The sequence below is a fragment of the Lissotriton vulgaris genome, chromosome 7 (assembly GCF_964263255.1).
Source record: "Lissotriton vulgaris chromosome 7, aLisVul1.2, whole genome shotgun sequence".
Classification (NCBI taxonomy): Eukaryota; Metazoa; Chordata; class Amphibia; order Caudata; family Salamandridae; genus Lissotriton; species Lissotriton vulgaris.
Window position 1 is genome coordinate 898,451,598 of NC_141695.1, and position 19,704 is coordinate 898,471,301.

A 19,704-nucleotide genomic window follows, 5' to 3' on the forward strand; every position below is an offset into this window, starting at 1 on the left:
TAGTGCTTAATTTGTAAAAAAAAATAATATGTGCCAGGGCTCTCGTCAGGCCACTGCAGTTGGCCCCTGCCAGCACTGCCAATGATAGTAACAACACAAGTACTAACCATCACACTCCTACAAGTGTGACAATTCTGACTATTTCAGGTCCCCAAAGCTATAAGGATGACTTGGGTGGCAGGTAATAGCCTGTATATCGAATTATTAATTAACTGTTGCTGTGGTCATCTCTAACTAAGCCTGACAGCGCCACCTTGGGCAGCCAGCCACAAGTGCTGGTGTTGGCAATTAAGTGCTGGTGCCGAGCACCGGAAACCACTGGCTCAAATTAAGCACTGGATATCCACCTAAGAAGTAGTCTACTTCAGAGGCAGGTTGGTAAACCATTTTCTGCTTTTATTTATGCTGTCATTCAATGCTTTAAAAACATGACATTTGCCATGTGTTACTTTTTACTTTCTTTTTTGCAAGCCTATGCATGCCACCTACATAGAGCAGATGTTTTATTTTTCTACACCTTGATATTTTATTGCCTGTTGCATATGTTTGCAAAAATAAATTAATACAAATGTCAGATTTGCCATGGTGAGACCTACTGGCTTAATGTCACCTGTTTCTCACTTAGTCTCATTCTCTCTTTCATCTGCAGACTGTCAGTCGGCTAGTAATTCAAGAAGCCAATGTCTCAGTCATGTACAAGTGCTCAGCTTTCAACAAAGTTGGTCAAGATGAGCGTCTCATCTACTTCTACGTGACTAGTAAGAATGCATAAAGGGTTCTGTTGGATGGGCTGTTTGTGCCATATTGACTTGTCAATGTCTTCTGAGAAACGTTATCGTTGTCAACTACTGCCTGAATACACGTCCACCTGTTGTCTCACCTGATTTCTTCAAGTTCCTGTCCCTCCTAGCTTTCCAAAGCTTTGCAAACAGTTCCCAGCTCAGTTATATGTGTAGTCCTGTCAAAGTATAGTATCATTGGGATCGAATAAGATGCTCAGAATGGTCCACCTCCTGATAACTCCAAAGTCTGAAGTGGTATAATAGCACAGACTGTTGAAGGGATCAAATGAGGGAAGGAAATGAAGGAGACAGCAGGGAGGAAGACCTGTACTTCACAAAAGTATCAGAAGTACAAATATGACTCTACTATTGATGTGTTATTTGCTATCCCTCTATGTTTCTTAATATCTACCTGTAAACAATAATAAGAGATACCATACGTCGGGAACCCTCAGAATCCTCTACAAAGGCAAAACCAACAATCCATGCTTACAAGGTGCTGCAACAGGAAAACATTAACAATAAGCATCAGAAATCTCTTATAGACCAGGTAGCTCAGATACGTAGGAGGAAACGGTAAACAGTCATAATATCGATTCCAAAATATAGAATGGACATAATATCGAAGTAAAAATATAGAATGGACAAAATATCGAATGGACACAATATAGTGGTTAAAAATATCGAATTTAAGGTAAGTAATATCGATTTTCAAAATATAGAAGTCAAAATATCGAAGTATACAATATAGGCATTAAATATATTGATTTTTTAATAATATCAATTTTTTTAAAGTGTTTTGTATGTTAGTATATGTGAGAAAAGTGTATATTAATTTTTGTAATGTATGTTTAATGTATTTTAAGTAATGAATTTTATGTTATTTAATTTTTGCGTGATTTAATTCTGTAGCGGGCTGTGGGTTTATAGGGGAATAGGGTGGGAAGTAATTTAATTATATTAAATTAAATATTATTTCTTAGCAATTAGTGTTAATTTTTAATTAAATTTTGCTTTTTAGTTCTGTAGCGGGTTGTGGGTTTATAGGGGAATAGGGTGGGAAGTAATTTAATTGTAATTAATTAAATATTTGTATTTATTTATTGGTATTCATTTTGAATTTATTGTTATTTTTTAATTGGAAATTAATTTTTATTAATTGCCAATTAATTTGTATTACTTGATTAATTGTTAATTATGTTAATTTTCTAAATGTATTTTCTGTAGTGGGTTGTGGGTTTATAGGGGAATAGGGTGGGAAGTAATTTAATTGTAATATAGTAAATAATTTTTTTCATTCATTGGTATTGATTTTAAATTTATTGTTAATTACTTTTTAATTGGTAATTCATTTCTATTAATTGGCAATTAATTTTTATTAATTGGTAATTATTTTGTATTAATTAAATATTTGATAATTATGATAATTGTATTATTGTATTTTCTGTAGTGGGATGTGGGTTTATAGGGGAATAGGGTGGGAAGTAATGTAATTGTAATTAATTACATGTTAAAAATACTTTTTGTGTATTGATAATTATTTTACTGTTAATTTTTAATTCGTATTGATTTGTATTATTAATTAGTTTTTGTTATTGAAAATTAATTAGTTGTTAAATAATTATGAATAGGTTATTAATTTTTAATAACTAATATGTAGTTGTATTTCTAATTAATTATTACATAATATTAAATTGGTTATTAATTTCAATTAATGTTTTATTGGGATTGATATTTAATTTATTTTTAATAATATATTAAATCATTACTTTCCCTACTGTTAAACTCACTGGAGTGGGAATAGTAATTTTCACCCACCCGCTATCCAACACTTTCCCTACTGTTGCACTCTCTGGAGTGGGAATAGTATTTTTTACCCCTACGCTATCCAACGCTTTCCCTATTGTTGCACTCTCTGGAGTGGGAATAGTAATTTTTACCCCTACGCTATCCAAAGCTTTCCCTACTGTTGCACTATCTGGAGTGGGAATAGTAATGTTCACACTCCCGCTATCCAACGCTTTCCCTACTGCTGCACTCTCTGGAGTGGGAATAGTATTTTTTACCCCTACGCTATCCAACGCTTTCCCTACTGTTGCACTCTCTGGAGTGGGAATAGTAATTTTTACCCCTACGCTATCCAATGCTTTCCCTACTGTTGTGTTCTCTGGAGTGGAAATAGTAATTTTTACCCTTTGAATATCCAACGCTTTCCCTACTGTTGCACTCTCTGGAGTGGGAATAGCAATTTTTACCCATACGCTATCCAACACTTTCCCTACTGTTGCACGCTCTGGAGTTGGAATAGTAATTTTTACCCTCCCGCTATCCAACGCTTTCCCTACTGTAGCACTCTCTGGAGTGGGAATAGTAATTTTTACCCTTATGCTATCCAACACTTTTCCTACTGTTGCACTCACTGGAGTGGGAATAGTATTTTTTAAACCTACGCTATCCTACGCTTTCCCTACTGTTGCACTCTCTCAAGTGGGAATATTCATTTTTACCCCTACGCTATCCAGCGCATTCCCTACTGTTGCACTTTCTGGAGTGGGAATAGTATTTTTTACCCCTACGCTATCCAACGCTTTCCCTACTGTTGCACTCACTGGAGTGGGAATAGTATTTTTTACCCTCCCGCAATCCAACGCTTTCCCTACTGTTGCACTCTCTGGAGTGGGAATAGTAATTTTTACCCTTACGCTATCCAACGCTTTCCCTACTGTTGCACTCACTGGAGTGGGAATAGTAATTTTTACCCCTACGCTATCCAACGCTTTCCCTACTGTTGCACTCTCTTGAGTGGGAATAGTAATTTTTACCCCTTCGCTATCCAATGCTTTCCCTACTGTTGCACTCTCTGGAGTGGGAATAGTATTTTTTACCCCTACGCTATCCAACGCTTTCCCTACTGTTGCACTCACTGGAGTGGGAATAGTATTTTTTACCCCTACGCTATCCAATGCTTTCCCTACTGTTGCACTCACTGGAGTGGTAATATTAAATGTTACCCTCCTGCTATCCTACGGTAAAATATTGTACATTTTGTATTAATAACTTAAATTAATTATATCTTAATTTTAAGGTTATTTGAGTATTTTTAAGTATGTTCTAGTTAATTATGTTTATTATTTCATTAATTTTAAATTACTTTTAAGACATTTAAAAAAATCGATATTTTGACTGACTATATTTTTTACAGACTATATTTTGGATTCGATATTTTTGTACTTACCTGTTTGTAGATAGGAATTCGATATTTTGGCATTCTATATTTTGGTGACTATATTTTGGTAAGTCTATATTTTGTCATTCTATATTATGTCAGTGATCCGGAGGAAACGTTATGTACACACTTCACCTACCCTTTTTGCTCTAATGCCTTGAATCACAGGGGTGAAGATACCAAAGAAGCAGGAACTCTATTTAACCCCCTGTTAAAAGGCAAAATAAAGTAGAGAAAATATGATCAGTTATATGTTCATGTTATATGTATAGCCCATTCAATTCAGAACTGTTTGTTAGGCATTTACAGGAGCTGTGTCCTTCAGTCTTGAGTAGAATATGATCCCTTGCGACTGGTTTCCAACCGGAGTGCCCACCAAAAGACACTTTTATGATTAAATCACCAATGCAATGAGAGTCTGCTCCGGAATGTTCCAGAGTCATCTTCTCCACCTGTTTAGTACCCTGGAATCCCCACTGCATCAGCCACAAATGTGTGCTTCACCATGGGTGGAAAATAATGCCTTTGTATCACCACCACAGATTCCCACCACATGAGGCACAAACGTGGGCCTCACCAACAACGGAATCAAATACTTAGATAACCCCATATCGAAATGAGACGATCCCACTCATCTCGTAAGTGAGGAAGAATCCTTACTTTGCAAAGTTGATTTCAGCGAGAAAAGCAAATCAAACAAAACAGCTGGTGCACACAGCACACTTACGAGACCATGTCCCAATCCTCGGAATTCGCGTAACGCAGCAGTTTCCAAAAAGAATCGGCCATGTCTGATGATACCGAGGTACCTTTAAAGGCGGTTCCTCCTTCTCATGCATAAGTGAGTTCGTTCAACCCCCGCCCAAACCCTGCCCAAAGCATACATTCATGGGACTTGTAGTTCTAAACAGTCACAGTTCACCCGAGTGTTTTTATGTCATTTTACGACTCCATTATGCTCGTAAACGTATAGAAGCCTGAGCTGGAATTGTTCAGGTTTTGTCATGTGCATTCTTTTGCATTGTGACAGGTCCATACCTAGATAATCAGGCTGGTGGTGATTCCTACCAAAGTTACTCCTCATCTGCTCCAGAGAGATCAATCTGAAGCCATATCTTTCCACACATAGACAGAGTATGCAGACTTAGCAGAACTTGTGTATTGGGTCACCCGGGGATGGACTATTGGTATGCGGTGGTGTTGGTTATACTAATACTCTGGAGAGGTATGGCAGCAGCCAGTAGCAACTGCAGTCAGCGACCGTTCATGTATAAATGATGTAATGATGCATGCTGAATATAGATTTCGCTCTGTGTGCTGTGTCTGTGTCATCCACCAGTGAAGGTGGCATAATAGGGATAAAGGGTCACAGCCTGGAATGCCCTCCTCCTTCCTCTTAGAAAGATGACGGACCTTATGGCCTTTATAAAGGCCTTGAAGACCTGGCTTTTCACTAACTAATTTTCCCTCTATAACTTTCCCTAAAGGAGTATTACTTAACGCCAGGACACCTACGGGTAACAGAGCGCTGTTTAAATGTCGAAAATAAATAAATAAACAGCAATCAGCTTTGGAGAGAAGTGTCTAAACAGAATATGGGCAACAAAATAGGAAGTGCAGGAAACATTTAGGCAACAGAAGATGAGATAGGAATACCTCTGGGTCTGTAGCCAGGAAAACTGTGAAGCTGTGTCACAGCGGGACTAGTAGCCCATCGCAGTAATAGCCAAACCTGAAGAAACCAGGATTTAAGAGTGAAAAGGGTGGTTTGGCAACAGGTATTGCGTGGTACAGTGGAGAGGTTGAAGTGGTATGGCATACAAGGATAAGAGGATGATGGCAACTAAAGATAGGTCCCAAAGCCTATTTGTCCACCCGTACAATGCCTCTAACTAACACTGATCATAGTAATCCAATCTGAATATCAGTGCATATATTACAGATGGACCCAAACAATGTGGTCCTACTCCTTGACCTCTACAAGGACCAGCATATGTATATCCCAGTGATGGTACCTACCATAGAGCAATGAGCAACACATTTCATACAATAGGAATAGCGATTACCTAATTGAGATTCGCAGAGCAGCCAAAAACTAACATTTATTTAACATTTGTGAGTTTTGAAAAGCTCTGATTGTTGATCAACTCTTCCCTATCACACAAAGCACAGGGCAATGATTAACACTTTTTGAGAACCAATGTCTCTTTGATGATCAGTTGGAGAAAAGCCTTCCTTAGATGAGAGAACGTTCAAAGTGCTTGCCTTTGCCATGATGGAGATGAGGTGCAAGGGTAAATATCAATGGTGAAAGGTTTGCTGAAGAGCCAGACCCATTCTGAAGCAGGGAAGGCAGTCGCCTTCTGTGTGCCCAGTTCTGATCCAATGAACTGTAGTCTCTGTGACAGGAGCAGAAAAGGTAGGGAGAACTCGAACAGAAGATTCTGGCTTGGTGTAGAGAGTCCAGTGCTGCCTCAACGAAGGCGGCTGTCACTAAATTATCATCTAAGTTAGGGCAAACATGTGCAAGTAAGGAATGCATCCACCAAAGCCATTACCTTGGTGCAAACTCTAGAAGCCAAGCTTAATCTGAAGGGAACACATCGTAGTGGTAGTTGAAACACCTCTCTAAAAACTTCAGAGACAGAATCCTCAGCAGAATATAAAAGTAAACATCATATGGCCATCATAGATCATCTGCGGACATGGGACACTATTCCCCACACTCCTGTCTCACTTTAAATGAGGTAAGATCCTTCAATCCTAATAAGAATCTCATGTCTTCCAAGTTCACATGTAAGAATTTGGCCTCAGAAAGATTCTCTGTCAACCTACCCCCTTGTCTAGATATTTGTCTGAGGGTGTATTGAGGAAGCTTGTGGTATGAGGTGTGTGTGAGTCCAGGGTCACACTTCATTCTTACTGGAGCAAAAGGTGCCTTTGGTCCTGAAGTTATCAAGCAAAATGAGCGATGGAACTGGTTATTGTTCTGATCCTGATTCAGTTCCATCTTTTTGTAGCTCAGCTATGCCATTTCTTTCAGGAGCCAGCCATATGAAAATAAGGCATGGTCTAGTCTGAACTTCCAGGCTGCCACTCACCTGCAATAGTCTTGGAGCCATTATAGAGGCAGGTGGAAATGTTAGGTATATGGGGGAGCAGACCAGAAAGAGCTGAAGGATCTGTTGAATATGGATCAAGAAAATGTACCTTCTGGAAGGCGGACCATAACTTGTGCAGTGGTGCCAGTAATCTGGACCTCTGCAAAATTTGGCCTTGGGTGAGGATGCAAAGACCAAGTAGGTAATCTCAACACACAGTGTTCCCACTAAATTCATGAGCGAGACACTGCCTAGAAGAACTATGAATTAGAGGACATCAGCAGGATAATACATCCCAAGATGAGGGGAAGCTTAGAAGAAAACTTTGTTCTGAATCATGAGAGGGATTCACTGGAGGATTCTCTTGTGTAAAGATCCTTGGTCCGAATCCTACTTGTCCAGGTCAGCACCCTGAGGTGCCAGCAATTAAGTCAGAAATCCTTGAGTGGTCTTCTGCCAGCTGGCTAACAGGGCACTGCTCATGATAGGGATGTACCAAACCCTCTGCAGTTGGCAGGATGCTGCATCATGACCTACTTGCCCATAATGACATTTTGAGAGAGTGGGCCTGCACACCTTCGTTTTAACTGATTTGATCAAATTATAAAGGTTGTTTATTCAGTGTTTCATCAATTTTAGCGTGCGTTCCCGTGTAGGGATATTGCCCTGTGTCCCTATAGGATATAACAAAGTTTTTGCGAGGCCATGGAACACCACGACCTATGTGATGCACAGCTACAGACAACATTGTCTCATTTGCTTATACACTTGCTTTAATTACATAGGCTACAATGTTATATAAATGTGTAATCAAACTTAAAGACTGTCTTAAACATGAGAATTCATAACAAAAACACAATAAGTATGATGATTATACATTCAAAAAGAGAGTCTTTTATCAGTTTCATAAATATATGTCCAATTTTCAAAAGAGAAACAAACGGTTGCACTTTGTAAAGAACAAAATCAAAAATTAATTCCCAATGCATTTCGGGTTAAATATGAACCCTTCATCAGGGGTTATAAGATGAACAGTAATGTACAAACAGTTATGATAATCAATGAGTATATCTTGAGGTCCACTGACAGAAGCTACAACAAAAGCCAAACAAGAATCATGTATTGAGTAAGTAGATTATTCTCATGACAAAAAATTAAAATAGAATTTGCACTCAAAAGAATTAGTGAATGAGAAAAGAAATTAAAGAAAAATAAAAAAAATAAAAATTGCTGATGTGTGTCTAAAAAGACGTTCAAAAAGGGAAATGCAGCCTATGCCTTTAGTGTTTCATGGTGCATGTTTAGACAGTATGTAAATACAAAGGGTCTGTGCACACGTTCTTTTGTTAATAGTATGAATACTGTACCTAATTGGAAAACCACAAAACAAAAAACACAATGGGAAATGTTGATTGAAGTATTCTTCCAGTTAAGGTTTATTAGATAGCGGAGCGCAGAGTTTACCGCTCCCAAGTTCAAATGGCCAGACTTGCCGGCGGCGGCTAGTCTGGCCATTTGAACTTGGGAGCGGTAAACTCTGCGCTCCGCTATCTGGTACTCACCAGTCTTAAACATAGTCTCTTGCTAGCAAAATTGCCTGGATTTAACTGCAGCCGGGCACGGAAGTAAAACCGGCGGAGAGCTTTGTTCAACGCTTTAGTTAAGCTGCCCGTTAGAGCCCTGATGAAGTCCAGGGTAACTCCCTGACGAAACACGTGTTGGCTGGGCACCAAGAATAAACCTTAACTGAAGAATACTTCAATCAACATTTCCCATTGTGTTTTTTGTTTTGTGGTTTTCCAATTACGTACAGTATTCATACTATTAACAAAAGAACGTGTGCACAGATCCTTTGTATTTATTGCTTGTGGACTACGGTCTATTTGGAGGTTGTGGATTTTCCTCTTTTCTGCGGCACCGTTCCAAATATTGTTCCATCAAGAATTACGTTGAACTTTGGAGGCGCCACTACTTACCGCAATAATAATAACCCTTCCTTTGTGTTTAGTTTAGACAGTATGTGACATGTTGTGTGCTTACATGCCTCAGCTTTATCACAAGTGAATTCATGACTGCTAACAATTATATCTTTGGTTGCTTACCCCTGGTTGATTCCTCACGGGCTGTGAAACCATGTAAAAACTCAAATGGCTAGAAACAGAATGAGACAACCGTCTATATTCATGAAGTTTGCAAATAAAGAAACTTGTTCTTCCCCACCATCGAGGTATGCACCAATCTTACCCGTCACGGTAGAAACAGGGTTCCCAAATGTAATCCCAAACGTAGTCACAGCGTTTTCGTCAAAAGATGTGAAAGTATACTCAGCAATGTACGCGGCAAAAACTCATCAAAATCAGCCCGACCTCTTCAACTTTCGGGAGAAACTGTCAGTTTCGCCTGCCGCTTACCGTCACAAAAAGCCTTCTCCGACCTCCATTTATTCACCAAAAGACCCCAAGGTATACGCGATGTGCGCTGCCAGAGTGAATCGGCTGGCGTTCTATATTTAAACAACCGTGTGCAGCGAAATCGAAGCAGACTGTAACCTACACTGATGCGTGAAAGACATTGTTACCATATTGAAAGGGCGCCCGTCCAATTCATTAAAATCAAAATAGGACCAGAGAACTTTCAAGATTGTGTGAACTTTATTGATGTACTCGCTGTAACGCTCAGTGTACCAGGAAACCGCGAACCAGCTATTATGCCTATATTATTGCACATGTCACCAGCAACATGCTTAAGTTAAAATAGGGATCTGCTGCATATAAATTCAAAAGTGTGCCAAAAAGGCAAGGTGATATAAACAACTCCCGTCCTATTGTGAAGACAACCAACCTGCATGACGCTTAAATCAATCTACATATTTACACGGAGCGATTATCATTAGACCAGAAGTCTTTTTGCCCTAACTGCATCACCCTACCTAGTAGATATACAGCACATACCATTCCCCAATTGAGATTCACTATCATAGAACGCATTCCCATCATGAGTGGCACAGACATTAACACAGCCCTAGCACGTAGGGAAAGACAATGGATAAAACATCTTGGTACAGTAACCCCTGGGGGGATAAATGATCACTATGAATTGCTTTGTTTCTAATAAAGCTTTGCATTTATGGAATATGTAAAGGCAATAAGATTTTGATTTGTACGGTATTTGCATTCGCACATTTTAACATACCTTTTATGTTGTTTCTTTTCACCTATCAGACTATAACATTTCATTTATGATTTCTCACTGACACATAAAACTCCCGTACAGATGGGCCAATATGCTGAGCACCCTAGATATTTGGTTCACTTAATGAAGGTACAGCAACACTATTGTGATAGAAACACATGATACGCTTTATCAACTAGGTAGGGTGATGCAGTTAGGGCAAAAAGGCTTCTGGCCTGATGTGAATGGCTCCGTGTAAATATGTAGATTGATTTAAGCGTCATGCAGGTTGGTTGTATTTACAATAGGATGGGAGTTGTTTATATCATCTTGCCTTTTTGGCACACTTTTGAATTTATATGCAGCAGATCCCTATTTTAACTTAAGCATGTTGCTGGTGACATGTGCAATAATATAGGCATAATACCTGGTTCGTGGTTTCCTAGTAAACTGAGCGTTACAGCCAGGACATCAATAAGGTTCACACAATCTTGAAAGTTTTCAGGTCCTATTTCGATTTTAATGAATTGGGCGGGCGCCCTTTCAATATGGTACCGATGTCTTTCACGCATCAGTGTAGGTTACAGTCCGCTTTCGATTTCGCTGCACGCGGTTGTTTAAATATAGAACGCCAGCCGATTCACTCTGGCAGCGCACATCGCGTATACCTTGGAGTATTTGGTGAATAAATGGAGGTCGGAGGAGACTTTTTGTGACGTAAGCAGTAGGCGAAACTGACAGTTTCTCCCGAAAGTTGAAGAGGTCGGGCTGATTTTGATGAGTTTTTTCCGCCTACATTGCAGAGTATTCTTTCACATATTTTGACGAAAACGCTGTGACTACGTTTGGGGTTACATTTGGGAATCCTGTTTCTACCGCGACAGATAAGATTGGTGCATACCTCTATGGTGGGGAAGAACAAGTTTCTTTATTTGCAAACTTCATGAATATAGACGGTTGTCTCGTTTTGTTTCTAGCCATTTGAGTTTTTACATGGTTTCACAGCCTGTGAGGAATCAATCAGGGGTAAGTAACCAAAGATATAATTGTTAGCAGGCATGAATTCACTTGTGGTGAAGCTGAGGCATGTAAGCACACATCATGTCACATACTGTCTAAACACGCACCATGAAACACTAAGGGCACAGGCTGCATTTCCCTTTTTGAACTTCTTTTTAGACACACATCAGCAATTTTTATTTTTTATTTTTTTATTTTTCTTTAACTTCTTTTCTCTTTCACTAATTCTTTTGAGTGCAAATTCTATTTTCATTTTTTGTCATGAGAATAATCTACTTACTCAATACATGATTCTTGTTTGGCTTTTGTTGTAGATTCTGTCAGTGGACCTCAAGATATAATCATTGATTATCATAACTGTTTGTACATTACTGTTCATCTTATATATCCCCTGATGAAGGGTTCATATCTAACCCGAAATGCATTGGGAATGAATTTTTGATTATGTTCTGTACAAAGTGCAACAGTTTGTTTCTTTTTTGAAAATTTTACATTTATGAATCTGATAAAAGACTCTCTTTTTGAATTTACGATCATTATACTTATTGTGTTTTTGTTATGAATTCTCATGTTTAAGACAGTCTTTAAGTTTGATTACACACATAAAACATTGGGGCTTATGTAATTAAAGCAAGTTTATAAGCAAATTAGACATTCTTGTCTGTAGCTGTGCCTCATGTAGGTTGTGGTGTTCCACGGCCTCGCTAAAACTACTTGCCCATCATGGCAGCTTGTCTCAAAGAGGGCTTCCTCTTCTGTTTCTTGAGATGACTGATCAGCGGACATCTTGTCTCAGATCACAGACCCAACGTTCCCTGGGAGGGACCAAGATTCAGAACTAGAACAATCATTGGACTATTGTCAGATACAGTGGTAACATCCCTCGGGATCTTTCAAATACTGCTTATGCATACGGTGCTCATTATAACTCTAGTTTTGCAGGAGATTGACTTCCTCCATGTCATTTCAAGCAACAAGTTTCAGACACTCAAGGGTCCAGGGAGATTTTTCCGAAGGCACCTGTAGGAATGGGCTTGGTAGGATGCTCAGAGCCACAATAGTATCAGCTCGGCCCTTGGTAGGATTGAAATTGATTAAGGAGAGCAGACACTCATGTGGTACAGTTAGGAGAGTACTGAGTACCAAGACTGCTAGACTAAGTGATGCACTGTGGGCCCTGGCAATGCCAGTCACTGCCTACATGTGACTGTGGATGGTTGTGAGACAATGTAGGGACCTGTCCAACGGCAGAGGAGCCCTTTCAAAATGAATTGTCACTCACCTGAGACATATGGGTCTTTGATACTTCCTAGCTGTGAACACGTGATGTTCTCCGAAAGTTCGAGTTTAAAAGTAGAAGACCACTGGTGAGTCTAATTTAAGCAAAATCATGTAGAAGAGAGTCACACTCAGGACATCTGCAGCCATTGAAGGTAGCTGCCTCACGCTGCCGCCGCAAGATGCGTCAGGAGGATGCGAGATTGCAACAAAAACTCTCTAAATTGACTTTGTCCATAGAAAAGCAAAATCCTCCAAATGATAAACTTTAATTTTGTCTAGGGATGAGAAAGTCATAGGAGTAGAACTGGCCACTTAGCACCCATCCAGATCTTGGTGGCTTGGCACCAATACATTGCACATATAAAACTTGCAGGTCAACTTTGAAAAAAGTGATGCCAGTGGAATGACTGAATCTGGTCAACAGCAGAGGTAGAGGCAGTAGGAGGAAACTGAACTGGGCCAAAAAATCTAGTAGACCTGTGAAGGTACAGCCGATCACAAGAAGTAGAAAAAGCTAAGGTGTGTGATCAGGTAGGTAAGTATGGCAGGAGAGTCTGTGGCTTAGAAAAGTAAACTCTTACTTTGTGAACTAATTTTCATTATTTTGCCTTGTGATTCCAGAAATGCCAGTAAGCTAAGGCACTGTATCATATTTTCACACATATGGATTGTCCAATAAAACGAATTCTTCCCCAGATCCTCCACAATGCAGTAAAATCAAAAGCAGCATTGCACCAAAAACCGAAATCTAAAGGAGGTTAATAATTGATCCTCTCTTAATATCCCTCTGTAGTTTATACGTTGTCCATGTTGTTATATTAAGATGTGTATTTTATGTTGTGTTGTTGGATTGTACACGGTTATCTTAAGGGCATTTGAACAGCTCAAACCCCTCACAAGAGTAATCAAACTCCAGGCGAGCTTTGGGTCGGTAGGTCCTGATTTAAAGCACTCTCTCCCACTTCCCTCCTGCAGCCATCCCGGATGGGTTCCGCATCGAGCTGCAGCCCTCCGAGGAGCCCGTTGAGAGCCAGAACGTCAGCCTTAGCTGCAAGGCGGACAACTACACCTATGAGAACCTGCAGTGGTACCGCCTGGACCTGCAGACCTTGCATGACGCGGAGGGCAACCCCCTGGTCCTGGACTGCAAAAACGTGCACTTGCATGCCACCAGACTGCAGGGCGAGCTGCAGTTTGACAGTGAGTCCAACAATGCTGCACTTGTGCTGAACATCCCTGCCATCACCATGAAGGAGGAGGGAGAGTATGTGTGTGAGATGCAGAACAGGAAGACGCGGGAAAAGCACTGCCATATGAAGTATATTGCTGTGGCCGGTAAGGAGCACCGGGGAAAGGGTGGGTGGGAGGTAATGGGGTGTTGCTGTTTTGCTCTGTGTACAGATCCCCAGGGGTAGAATGATCTATAGCCTACAGGGCAATTTCTTCATGTTAGTGCCTCTGCAATGCAACAAAGACTGGGATACTCTTCCACAGCCTCATGGCCTTTCAGAGTCTCTTATTTCCTCGCAGGCCAGAATGCACACGTAGCTCTGAAGGAGTGCCAAATAAATATCTAAATCTATTCCTCAACCCTAACCCTACATCCTGCCCTCTACCCACAAATTTAACCATAAACCTAACTCTGACTAATACGTAAATCCAAACCTTAACCTAACATCAATCGTATTTCAATGCCTTACATTTTCTGTGGGCTGGTACATGTGATTTTGGCTGGAAAATACAGTCGCTGCTTTAAATATGGTGCATTGAAAATACTTGGTTGTGCTACAGATTGTTATACTCCACCTAAAGTCTTTCAGGGTATACTTTGGCCCATCGACTTCCCGCTATATATGCAATGAGTAAATGGTTCATGTAAGAAATCTGTAAGAAATCTTATGTCTTCTCATGACCCTGCTTGGACCCATGTTATTGTTTTCTCTTAGCCCAAGAAGCTCCCCACCTGCTGCAGAACCTGAGCAATAAGCTGGTGAACGTCAGCGACTCGATGGTGATGAGGTGCGATGCTGACGGCAAGCCCAGTCCGCGCATTCTGTGGTATAAGGACAGTAAAGTTCTACAAGAGGTCTCAGGTACGTTAGCAGCTCCAGGTGTATGATGGGACATAGGGTGCGACAGTCATCATAGCGACTGGAGCCACAGCTGTGAGCAGGCACATGATCAGACTTGGTCTGGAAGCAAAGGACTAAAGGCTTAAGTGGCTTCAAAGTGGGTGAGAGGACTGGTGTGTCAGCTGTTGCTTAACACCTTTGACAGTCCTTTGGGCCCGCTGAATGCGGCAGCCATTGTTGAGATGGAATCTGTCTGGGGTGAGAGTGCTTGGTTAATGTATGTATGTATGTATGTATGTATGTATGTATGTATGTATAGGCATCGTTAATGTTAAGGGGACTGGTTGCTGTCTGGAAGGCTCTGACCTTGCAGTGCCGCTCAATGACAGAGAAGACATGTGAGAAGTGTGAAAGGAACTATCGTACCAAAAGAGAGGCCACACCCACAATAAACAGAATCTTCCACTCGCAGGAAGATTTCTTTGACTCTTCTTCTCAAACATGTACAAACTCAATGCCTGACAATGACAGAACATACCCACAGAAATAACCCTTTCACTTATCTCAGGGATTGTCTTGGGGGAACTCAACCACACGCTGAGCATCCAGCGGGTCCGAGAGGAAGATGCTGGGATGTATGTCTGCACAGCCTGCAACGAGCGCGGTTGCGTCAACTCGTCCGCTAGCGTGTCTGTGGAAGGTAAGGTTCAAGATTAAGTCACACCAGGAGTTTTCCACATTGACGCCTTCTTTATGCAGTGTAAGACATCTAATGTTCACTGGTGGGCTGAGAGTCTGCTTTATCACTCACAGGGTCTGATGACAGAACAAATGTCGAGATCGTCATCCTCATCGGCACAGGTGTCATTGCGGTCTTCTTCTGGATTCTCCTCATCCTCATCTTCTGCAACATCAAAAGGGCAAGTTACTCTTTTGAGAGGCCTCCAGGGCTGGGTATGGGGGTATGGTAAAGTAAGTTATATGCCAGGCTGCTCTAATGTGTCCTGCATCTGCAGCCATGGAAGCTGAGTTGGCACACAGGGGTTGCTGAGCAGATTTTGTGAGAAATAGGTGGCTAACTAGACATTGTCCACAATATTAACACTCTTGCCAATCATCTTCATATTTCCTGCAGCCCAGCCATGCTGACATCAAGACCGGTTACCTGTCAATCATTATGGACCCTGGAGAAGTTCCCCTGGAGGAGCAATGCGAGTACCTGCCCTACGACTCTAGCAAGTGGGAGTTCCCCCGAGAAAGACTCAAGCTCGGTATGCCATCAGTGTGGGCCCAAAAGTATATTATATTGTCCATATACACCCAACAGGTCGCAATGTCTGTCCCTCTGCCTTGTGTACCGTGAGTCTCTCACACTTTCTATCCATGTACCATAAACCTCTCACACTCGTCCTCCATGTGCCAAAAAGTGTCACAAATATTTTTGCTCACACCCCGTTACTTCTAACTATATATGCCTAAATGCCCAAAGCTCTCTGTGCCACTATCTCCCCACAGTGTGTGTTTGTTTTGTTTGTTGAGGTGCTTTATAGTACGGACATGCCACCTTAAGTCCTCTTCTGAGTCCTCAGAGGTATCTACGCACAAGGCATCTTATATACAAGAGTACACAGCGGGAGTGGGAGGTGCTTCTCAGAGCCTGGTTGGCCCTGAATTCAGAGCAGGGAGGAGTGGTTTGCCCACTCCAAGTGCGCAATGACTGTTTGGCTGGCCCTCTGTGGCCGGCCAAACAGTCTTGCGCACTTGGCATATTCTCCATACAGGCTGCATTACAGCCTGCATGGAGAACAAGCCTAGGTCCCCAGTCCCCATCTGAGCGCCGAACCACGGCGCTCAGACCAATCACAAAGCTGCATTGCAGCACTGCGATTGGTATGGGGAACCTGATGCTTTCTGTTCGACGAAGTTCCTGACGCGGAGGACAGATGTGGCGGCGATAAGGTAATTTATTTATTTATTTATTTATTTTACATCCCTCACACTCGCCCCTGCCACCGCCCGTCACCCCCGATTGGTGCTGGCTGTCACTGGAGGGTGGGCATGCGGGCTCTACGAAACATATCTCAAAGGAGGCCTCAGACTTTGTCAATAGCTTGGATCCTGAAAAGCTGGAAGTATGCCAGTCACCTTACTAACTCGAGAACCTGGTACAAAGTACCCAGAGTAATAAAGGGAATACACTGGCTTGCTTTCACATAGTGCTTCATTTGTACCCTGATATAAACACAATGGGGTTACCCTTTGTCTCTCAGAACTTGGGTAAGTACATAGAAGGCTACAGTGGCTCTGTCGGGGAGAACCAATTACATCGCTGTTAAGGAAAGTTATTATTGAACAAATTTTTTGTGATCAATATGTTAGAAAGTAACACAAATGGGATAAATCGAAGCGCGCAACAAAGCCAATCTAGGAACACAACAATATAGGGCAATGACTAAAAGTTGCTTGCAAAGATTTTTATTATTTGTTCATTTTTGAATTTGTATAAAACATTTCAGAGATATTTTTTCAAAGGGCTGTCAAGGTGAGGTACAAGTTTCATGTGACAAGTGTGTCAAAGTGACAATGGGTGCTCAGTGCTCCTGGTGCAGTGCATATATACAGGTATATACAAATTGAAGCATGGTCAGGACAAACACAGGAACAATATATCTTGTGGTGGCAAGACCGCTCCGTGGTATGAACCAAGAGATTTGTTAAGGCTGAGCCATATATTAGCGTTGACGTTTCAACCGTGACGATGTGTTAGTGATGTGTCATGGCGGGTCTTCTTCAGGACCAAAGGACAGCCCAACGAGTGGGACGTATCCCTTGGCATCTCTTGCTGTGTGGGGGCTGCCAGACAGATCCGTACTTGTCAGGAAGACTCTGAGGGGTAGAATCTTGAATGAGAACGCTAAAGGAGTATTCGTATTTGAACAACACCGTAGTGTTGAACAAACCAGGCGTGTGTCCTAGAGCTAGCAGAATGATTTGTTAGTTATTCAAATGTACACATCCAGGCAAAAGTCCTTGGATACGAGTGCATATTCGGATGGCAGTCTTGAGACTGACTGCCGAGCCCGTAGTTTAAAAAGCGGGCAAGCGCCGAGCGTGCACGTTGCACACGGCATGTCACTGGTTGCGGTTGTACCCTGAACACCACGAACCCTATTAGGAGAGGAAGTTAAAGTAGATACACGCTTTACTATGTTCCCAATGACAAAAACTGAACTTTGTTGCCATTTAATGCTGGGTATATGTGTGGGAGACACAATACAGCTTTGGCCCCCTGCATCCTGTGGAGATTAAAGCTCAGAAGATTCACCAGTGGAACAGCAGAATCCCTATATACTAAATGTATTGAATTTAAAATCAGAAAGGAATGAGTTAAAAGGTTTGGAGGGGTAAAAAGGTCGCACTATCGAGGTTTTCAATGGGTTTTTTAAAAATCTTTTTTATTGTTTTTCAGCAAAACATCGACAAGCATAGAGGCATACATATGCGCACACATTAGAAATATATTATAAAACCATTCAAGTATTTCTACTGCAGATCGCAAGGTTTTCAATTTTTAAGCAAACAAAATCCTAGAAAATTGAAAACTTGGCACAACTTTAAAGTTGAGGAGTTTTGCTTCTTACTCTATGAATGCATTATTGTAATTCACTCTGAAATGGCTGTAAATTGCTTCCACAAAATGATAAGCACACAACAAAAAATGTCTTACACATTTTCACCAATAGTTCTAACTTTTTAAACTGTTTAAACGTTATGGTGGAAAGTTCTATAAACATGTTATTCGGGCGCTTGAAAGAAGGGACTGTTAATTAAAATATTTCTGTAATGTAACTGACAATTGAAAAGGAAGCAGTGTTTCACTGTCCTCATCAGTCCGTAATTTGTTGAGGCGGAAAGTGAGACTTCCCTCAAAAAGGAATCCACCTGCGGCCTTTATGCTGCGTTGAAGAGGGTGTACGGAAAAGCCCTCGACACGTGTTTTGTGATTGTCTCCATTCTGACGCCATTTTAGTTATCTCGCCAAGCCGTTTCTGAACGTATCTGTTCTTCGAAAAGTTAAATGTCAGCATTAAGTTTTAGCATTGCTCTTATTATTGATCCCCATCACACAGGTAAAGTCTTGGGCCACGGGGCTTTTGGAAAGGTTATGGAAGCCGCAGCATTTGGGATCCATAAAAGCAGTAGTTGCGAGACTGTGGCAGTGAAGATGCTAAAAGGTAAGCAAATATACATGTAGGTCCTGTTTTAAAATTTGGTTTGAATTTGATGGGTTTTTGGAAGATGAGTGCATGAGACACTGGTAAATGACCCACAACTTTTCCTCTTTGATGCAGAGGGCGCTACTGCCAGCGAACACAAAGCTCTAATGTCAGAACTGAAGATTCTCATTCACATTGGAAACCACCTCAACGTGGTGAACCTGCTGGGCGCCTGCACCAAATCCAACGGTACGAAGAAACCACCCTCGGGCATGATAGACAGGACCATTTGTAAATGTTGATGTAACTATTTTTTCTTACGAATCACTTTTTCAAATTTCTAAGAGTTTTGGCTATTTGTTGACATAAGACAACATTTGTTTAATCTGTTAACATCAAAATTGTGCTATCTCTGTACTGTATTGGATTTTTGTCAGGCCTTCTATCATGTGTGTATACAAATGAGCACTTATCCTTTGCAACTGTCATATAGACCATGGGCTTGATGGATGAAAGGTGTTTGCCCTCGCAAAGTATGCAGGGCCCAAAATTGCAGGCTTTGCAAGTTCAAACCCTAAAGTCGCAATGAACAAAAATTTACATTAGTTGTCCTAGATGGATTTGTGACTTACAATGTCCACATTGTGATTCATAAGGAAAACTGTTTGTTCAAGTCGCACCATTGATATGTACAATGGTTTGCAATCACTCCTGCTTTTGCAGACCAATGATGAGATAGCGACCCGAAAGCGGGTTGTATCCATGCACAAAATGGAAGCATTCTGAAAGGGACAGAATCCCCAATGTGATTGGACATCAGGTATCAGAGGGAGA

General features: G+C 41.1%; 1 protein-coding gene across 3 annotated transcripts in view; it reads left to right on the forward strand.

Annotated features, from left to right (window-relative positions):
* FLT4 (fms related receptor tyrosine kinase 4) overlaps positions 1-19,704 on the forward strand; it is a 462,865-nt gene that overhangs the window by 351,370 nt on the left and 91,791 nt on the right. For all 3 annotated transcript variants that reach the window (XM_086931324.1, XM_086931325.1, XM_086931323.1), the window contains 8 exons: positions 650-758; positions 13,557-13,916; positions 14,528-14,674; positions 15,222-15,353; positions 15,467-15,573; positions 15,789-15,924; positions 18,784-18,888; positions 19,006-19,119. In XM_086931324.1, the coding sequence (XP_086787450.1) occupies positions 650-758; positions 13,557-13,916; positions 14,528-14,674; positions 15,222-15,353; positions 15,467-15,573; positions 15,789-15,924; positions 18,784-18,888; positions 19,006-19,119 (1,210 nt within the window). The remainder of the gene's footprint in view (positions 1-649; positions 759-13,556; positions 13,917-14,527; positions 14,675-15,221; positions 15,354-15,466; positions 15,574-15,788; positions 15,925-18,783; positions 18,889-19,005; positions 19,120-19,704) is intronic.